This window comes from Mustela lutreola, chromosome 5 (genome assembly GCF_030435805.1).
Source record: "Mustela lutreola isolate mMusLut2 chromosome 5, mMusLut2.pri, whole genome shotgun sequence".
Lineage (NCBI taxonomy): Eukaryota > Metazoa > Chordata > Mammalia > Carnivora > Mustelidae > Mustela > Mustela lutreola.
In genome coordinates, this window is record NC_081294.1 from 34,174,371 (window position 1) to 34,181,943 (window position 7,573).

General features: G+C 37.8%; 1 protein-coding gene across 6 annotated transcripts in view; it reads left to right on the plus strand.

The window, feature by feature from the left end:
- The window catches only part of ZNF131 (zinc finger protein 131), a 30,612-nt gene extending 25,313 nt beyond the window's left edge, over positions 1-5,299 (plus strand). For all 6 annotated transcript variants that reach the window (XM_059173912.1, XM_059173911.1, XM_059173910.1 and 3 more), the window contains 2 exons: positions 2,641-2,771; positions 3,421-5,299. In XM_059173912.1, the coding sequence (XP_059029895.1) occupies positions 2,641-2,771; positions 3,421-4,107 (818 nt within the window). In that variant the 3' untranslated portion in view covers positions 4,108-5,299. The remainder of the gene's footprint in view (positions 1-2,640; positions 2,772-3,420) is intronic.
- The last annotated feature ends 2,274 nt before the right edge of the window (positions 5,300-7,573 follow it).

Here is a 7,573-nt window from a genome sequence, read left to right on the forward strand (position 1 = left end):
AAGCACTTTGAAGACTGTGCTGTCTACACATCTAAAACAGAATTAATCTGTTGATATTTCTAGATTTTATTGGACTTACTAATTTTTAAAATAGCAAAAGCTCAAATGACAAAAGCTGAAATGATGTACAGTGATTAGTAGAGAGAGATTTAGTAGATCTCTCCAGAAGCAACTACTGCCATCATTTTCTTATTTATCTTTCCTTGTCTGTTCTTTGCATTTTTGAGTCACCACAGATGAACACACAAGTTTTTGGGGGAAAATAAATAGAGACATGTAGTACAGTGTCATGACATTTCTCTCAAACTCTTTAAATGAAAATGCAGGAATCTATACTTGTTTTGTTCTCCCCGCCACGCCACCCCCCTCCCCTGCCCGTGGCTGCCTGGTGTTTCAGTGCATGGGTGTGCTGTGATTTACCTATGTTGATACACATTTCAATTGTTGCTAGTCTTTTGCTATTATAGACTATGCTGTAATAGGCATACTTGTGCTTATATCTTTCTGTATGTGTCCAATAGCAGAATTGCCAAGTCAAAGAATATATACATTTTAAATTTTGGTATATGTCATGAAATTATCCTTTAAAGAAGCTATACCAACTTATATTTATAGCGAAAAATTATACACTATTAAAATCACAAAACTTAACTTTTTTATTGAGCAGTATCTCCCAATATTTGACAAGTTGAAAAGGAGTTTGTGGACCAACACTAATTCTAGACTCTAAGGTCTAATTTTTTTTCATCTCATGAACATTATACAAAGAATAAACTATAATTTTTTTTGGTCAGGGAAAAAGCACAGGGATGCCTGGGTGGCTCAGTCAGTTGAATGGCTGCCTTCAGCTCAGGTTGTAATCCCAGTGCCCTGGGATCATGTCCCGCATCAGGCTTCTTGCTTGTTGGGGAGCCTGCTTCTCCCTCTTTCTGTCGTTCCCCCTACTTGTGTGTGCACTCTCTCTCTGGCAAATAAAATCTTAAAGAAAAAACACAACTCAAAATTACTTAACTAGTGTGGAGGTCACAACTAGGACCTCATCACTGCAAGCATCATGCTCTCCCTTGAAACCTTCTTCACTTACTTGGAGTCTACTTCAGTTAGCCTGCTAGTCCTTCCACATCCCTCTCCACCTAGCTTATTGCCCCAATTTCTGCCTATCTTACCTTGTCCTCCTTGTATACAGCTTGAATCACTTTTTCTTGCATGCTAAGCATAATTCCCTTGGTTTTTCAACCCACTTGCTCTAAAAAACCCTTAAAAAAATCCTGGAATTATTGCAGTCATTTGACAATCTCACCTCCTCACTGAGGACTTCTGGAAAAAAATCATATCAGACCTTAAATTAGGCCTTTTGGTTCCTGATTTGTATTTTTCTGCCTCAGCAGATGACGTATATGTGTCATCTGTCAAAACTGTCCATTCTCTTTACTTCCAAGCCTTTTTGGGAAGAACTTCTGTACTATTTTCATTGACTTGCTTCTCATTCCATGGTAATCTGGCTTCTAACCCCACCATCGTATCACTCAACACTGTTCTCACTTGAGTTAGTACAGTCCCTTGTTGTTGTCCTACCTGACATCTCTGTTCAGTTTGACACTGTTTACTGGCCTCATCTTCCTGAAGTTTCTTAATTTCCCTCAGTGTTCTTTCTTTTGCTTCTGGCTCTTCTGATTCTGTTACCTGCTGCTCATTTACCTGTGTTTTAACTTGGTATTTCATTGAGTTCTGTCCTTGATTCTTTTATCACACAACACATCCGAGGTTTTTATTACCACCTAAAGTAACTCCTAATCTGTGTATCAGTCCACCCTCTATTTGGATTCAGATTAGTCCATATATAGCTGTTACCAGACTATTCCACTTTGAGTACCTTCAAATCAACAGACGAAACGATAATCTTTCCTAACACGCTACACTCCAAACCTACTTGGATTTCTGTGTTTTTTTATTGTGGTTGGTATTCTAAGCCAGAGATCTGGGAGTCGTTACTGATATGTTTCCTCCTTACTCTTCACCCACCATCTTATTTTATAATTCTATGCTTCTGCCTAGAATAAACTTCCTCCTTCTCTTCTTCATTTCAGGCACAATACTCCTTCTTTTGTGCTGCTGCAGTACATTTTCCATTGCCCTTTTTTCTGAAACAGGCCTTCTCTGATACATCTCAGGTGCTCATTTCTATGTATTTACCTTCATAAAACACTATGGCCTGTGATACAGAGTTTTTAAAAAGGAGAATTTATTTATCTTCATCACCTAGCACAGGGTCTGGCACATAGTAAGTGCTCAAAAAACGCTTGTGGGTGCATTTCCCAAAAAGAGAGATTGATCTTGGTTTTAACCTAAGGAAAAATATACAGCTTTTTAAAAACAGCGAAAACATGAAACAACTCAGATCCAAATTTTATTTCTTCCTCAAAGCACAAATACAATTATAACACAAATACAACAGTTATAAGCACAAATACAACTATTTTCACCTCTAGAAGAGTCTTTTGGATGTGGTGGAAACATCTGAATTACAAATTCAGATCTTCTTTCAAGAAGGTTCTATTAGAATTAACCAAAAAGAAAAAAAATTATTTGCTTTTTCTTTTTTTCTTCATTTGTCAATATAATTTTTTTCTATTGTAATAGGTGAAAAACCTTTTGAATGTCCAAATTGTCATGAACGATTTGCTAGAAATAGCACCCTCAAATGTCATCTGACTGCATGCCAGACTGGAGTAGGGGCAAAAAAGGGAAGAAAGAAGCTTTATGAATGTCAGGTATGTGTGGGTGTATTCTCTCCTTAGCAAAGGAATGGTCTTTGTTCTAAATCATTAAAAGTAAAGGGTATCAGAGTGTAGAGTAAAAGTATAGGGCTGATAGTTTGGAAAGAATGAGAGTAAAGAGCATCACTGTCTTCACTTTAGAATGAAGATTGGGGTGTTGTTTTTTTTACTCAACCCAAGATGACACCAATGTCAATAAAATTATGTCCTAAATAATAGATAATCTGAAACTGTGGTTATTCTTAACCATTGAGCAATTATTAGAATTTGGGAATGAGGCAGTGGGGGGCTGACAAGCTGTGATCAGCTCTTCCATGATTAGTGTGTATATAACCCAAATAATGTAATTGTTCTTATTGTAATGATATTGTGGGAGAAATTATAGTATTGGTACTTTATAGTCATTGGATTTATATGACATTTAAGCAATGAAGGCAGTGTTAAAATGTTTCCCAAAGTGTATTTCAGTTGTTAGCTACATCAGCTAAAAGATCCAATAAAGAAAACAGTTATGAAATCTTAGACCACATTGTATCGTATTTTTCAGAAAAATTCAAATTTTTCCTTAAAGAGAATAAATACATTCAGGTTTTCTTCAGCTTGAATATTAGTATTGTTAAAACCATATGTTTGGTTATTTCAGGTCTGTAACAGTGTGTTTAACAGCTGGGACCAGTTCAAAGATCATTTGGTAATACACACTGGAGATAAACCCAACCATTGTACTTTATGTGACTTGTGGTTTATGCAAGGAAATGAATTAAGGAGGCATCTCAGTGATACTCACAATATCTCAGAGCGTCTAGTAACTGAAGAAGTTCTTTCAGTAGAAACACGTGTGCAGACTGAACCTGTGACGTCAATGACTATTATAGAACAAGTTGGGAAGGTGCATGTGTTACCATTGCTTCAGGTTCAGGTGGATTCAGCACAAGTGACTGTGGAACAGGTCCATCCTGATCTGCTCCAGGACAGCCAAGTGCATGATTCACATATGAGCGATCTTCCAGAGCAGGTCCAGGTGAGTTATCTAGAAGTGGGTCGAATTCAGACTGAAGAAGGTACTGAAGTACACGTGGAGGAGCTGCACGTCGAGCGGGTAAATCAGATGCCAGTAGAAGTACAGACTGAACTTCTAGAAGCCGACTTGGATCAAGTGACCCCTGAAATCATGAACCAGGAGGAGAGAGAGCCCACCCAAGCAGATTGTGCTGAGGCTGCCAGGGAAGATCACGAAGATGCTGATGGTTTAGAGACCAAATCAACAGTGGATTCCCAAGCTGAAAGGGCAGGGAATGAGAACAGAACACCTATGCCTGTTTTAGAATGAAATAACAAATGAATATATTTTTAAATTTATGTTTTGGGTTTTTGAACTGATGTTGGGCAGTGTGACTGTCCTTGGGCTAACAGACAAGTGGACCAAAGTTAAAGTCTTTCCTGTTGTGAACTGTTTCTGTTGAAACAGATTTCCCCCCACTTAATGCCACAGAGGAGATATCTTTCCCATAAGTGAATGGGAAGCTTTGAGAAGTGTTATTTCTGGAAACTTAAATGGATTATATTCTTACTATATAGTTGGGTACGAATGTATCTATTTTCATTGTGATGAGGGTTCTCCCTTCTCTCTTTCCCAGGTCACGTCCTTTCTCAGATTTTTTCCATGTTGTAAAATCAAACGTAAAATCATTAGAATACAAATTTATGTATTCTAATGCATGTTAGAAAATTGAATATATAGGAAACACAAGGCTGCATGAAGAAAAGTACATTGTTACTGTGCAGTTAAATTTTTGGCTTCTGGCTTGCTTTAGTTTGAACAACCTTCTTGTCTTTACTGATAGTCACGGATGTCATCTGCAACAGGAACAGAGTGGTGGTGGCAAAATTTCTAGAATGTAAAAAACAAACCACACCCATGTGCCTTTTCAAAACCAACAAAACTTCTATAAAGTGTCTCTGGTTCTTTCAAAGTTTGTGTTGTAAGGAGCAATGTAGGTGATGCTGTAGTAGTTTTATGTTTTTGCTTATAATGGCAACTACCAATTCTTTTTCTTGGTAACTTAAGTTAGGTTGGGAAGTTTCATTTAATGGCAACTGAAGGGCCATTTCCAATTGGGAAAATTCATTTATATCTGTGGTAAACTTTTTTTTTTTTTTTTTTTTTTGATGAAAAGTTGCACTAATATTTTACCACCAGATGAAAAAAAGATGAGCATCATTTAAAAATTAATGTATTTAAAATAAAGTACAGAGAAAAACATGTATATAATATATCAGGCTTTGTTTTGAATGAATCTTTTCCCCCCGATCCTTAATGTAAAGATCTTGTGCTATAACTTTTAAAGCCATACAAATAAGAGTGCTAAACTGTGGACTTAAAAGTAGGTGTGTAAATATTTTTAATCAGTATTACTTGGAAAATAAAATATAACAACCACATAAAATAAACCAATATGCTATTTTCTTTACCTGTTTAATATTGGGAGATACTTACATTTTTAAAGTAAAGCTTAAAATTACGTGTTCATGACTCTTTTTTTTTTCCCCCTTTTGGTTACAAGTGTAGAGGTTGATTTGTGGTCAGAGATCTTACTTGTATTAACATTACTGATACTTGAACTAATATAATTCTCAATATGTACCTCTAATCCCTAAAAATCAATTCAAAAGAATGGAAGAAGGCAGAGGTTGGCATTTGCAGTTCTAACATAAAAGGACACAACAGCCAATGGAATTTTCTAAATATAGCCTATTTTTAATATACTTTTCGCACTTACTACTAGTATGGTAATTTACTACTAGTATGGTAATTTATTTTATTTTTTAGATTTTTATTTATTTATTTGACAGGCAGAGATCACAGGCAGAGAGACAGAGAGAGAAGGAGGAGAAGCAGGCTCCCTGCTGAGCAGAGAGCCAGATGTGGGGCTCGATCCCAGGACCCTGGGATCATGACCCAAGGCAAAGGCAGAGGCTTTAACCCACTGAGCCACCCACGCACCCCCTAGTATGGTAATTTAAAAGATCAACTCAGCTTATCCTCATTTGGTAATCCTAATATTAAATGGCATCACATTTATGAACTATCTGAAAGAGAATGGCTTCCCACAACTGGAGAAGTCACAGATTTAGAAATAAACAGGAATAGAAAGTTGAGTTTTTAAGATCAAAATTTATATGCACATTTCTAGGTCTGTTCTGCTTGGCCGTTGGGTGTTTATATATATATATTTTTCTTTGAAGTCAGAAAATACTGATGGTCGAGTTAAATTATATTAACATGGAATTTTCAGTTTCCCATAAGATGTCCACGTCCCTGAGTTAATTGTAGTTTGAAAAGAAAAAAATCCCTGACAGATAGTGGCTTTAAGTATGTAAATCGCTAGTTAGTATCTAGTGAATTTTGAATGCTGAAAATAGCTCATGATGTACCCTTTAAGCCAAGGTATGAAGTGAGGTTTATTTTTAAACATCATCTTTCAAGAGATCTGACCACAAGGTAGAGATCAGGGACAGAGGCACAACAAGGTGTTAACACTTGAGTTTTCAGATTTGGCAAGGCCTTTCAAAAGAGGTTTGAGGGACAGGTATGGTTTATTTTACTTTCCCGAAAAGGTACAAAGGCTGTACCTGAATGCCAGTAAATTTAATTGCAAGAGAGGAAAGCTACCTACTGGTGATAAACCTTATGTTGATTAGCACTTTGCAGTTTGCAAAAGACATTTTACATATAATAAAACAACTATGAGAAACCATGATGTATATTTAAGTACTGAACTGAATGTTTTATTCCTCCCATTTTATTCCTAGTGGGGTTTTTAGGTCCACCTACAGTGACAGCTGGGCCTCTTAAGAATGCCAGATACTGGTCATCACAGGAATCCCACATGCACTGCAGAATGGAGAGCCTCTTCGGTCTACCCTACTCCACTGTTCCTACAGACAGTAGTACTTTTATTCTCTAACACCACCTGGGTGTCCCATCAAGTTTCTTCTGACACCAGCCAGCATTAGCATAGACTCCATAAGTTAAGTGATCGGTACTGCAAGATAAGCCAAAAATGAGGTATCCAGGATGCCTGCACTTCTGCCCTGCCAACTACAGAAGAGGGGTTCCCACCCTTGTCAGGTTCAATACACTAGAACACCTCCAAGATGAGGAAAGCACTACATTTATGAGTATAGTTTTATTACAAAGAATACAACCAGGGGCTCCTGGCTGGCTTAGTTGGTAGAGCATGCAACTCTTGATTTCTGGGTTTTAAATTCTAGCCCCATGTTGGGTGTAGGGATTACTTAAAAATCTCTGAAAAAAAACTCACCCAGGGGCACCTGGGTGGCTCAGTGGGTTAAAGCTGCTGCCTTCGGCTCAGGTCATGGTCTCAGGGTCCTGGGATCAAGTCCCACATCGGGCTCTCTGCTCAGCAGGGAACCTGCTTCCCTCTCTTTCTCTCTCTCTCTCTCTCTCTCTCTCTCTCTCTGCCTGCCTCTCCATCTACTTGTGATCTCTCTCTGTCAAATAAATAAAATCTTAAAAAAAAAAAAAAACCCCACCCAGGAAGAGTGAAATAGAAGAGCTGTCTTGGGGGAAAGGGGAGCTGTATGGGGAGGTGGGCAGAGCTTCCATGACCTCCTAATGCTCTATCTTCCTGCACATGGATGTGTTCACCAACCTGGAAGCTCTCTTAACCCCTTAACCTTGTTTACTAAAGTTTCATTACCTAGATGTGCTTGATTACATCATTGGTCATTGATTATCGAACTCCCTCTCCAGTATCTCCACACCTCTGGGG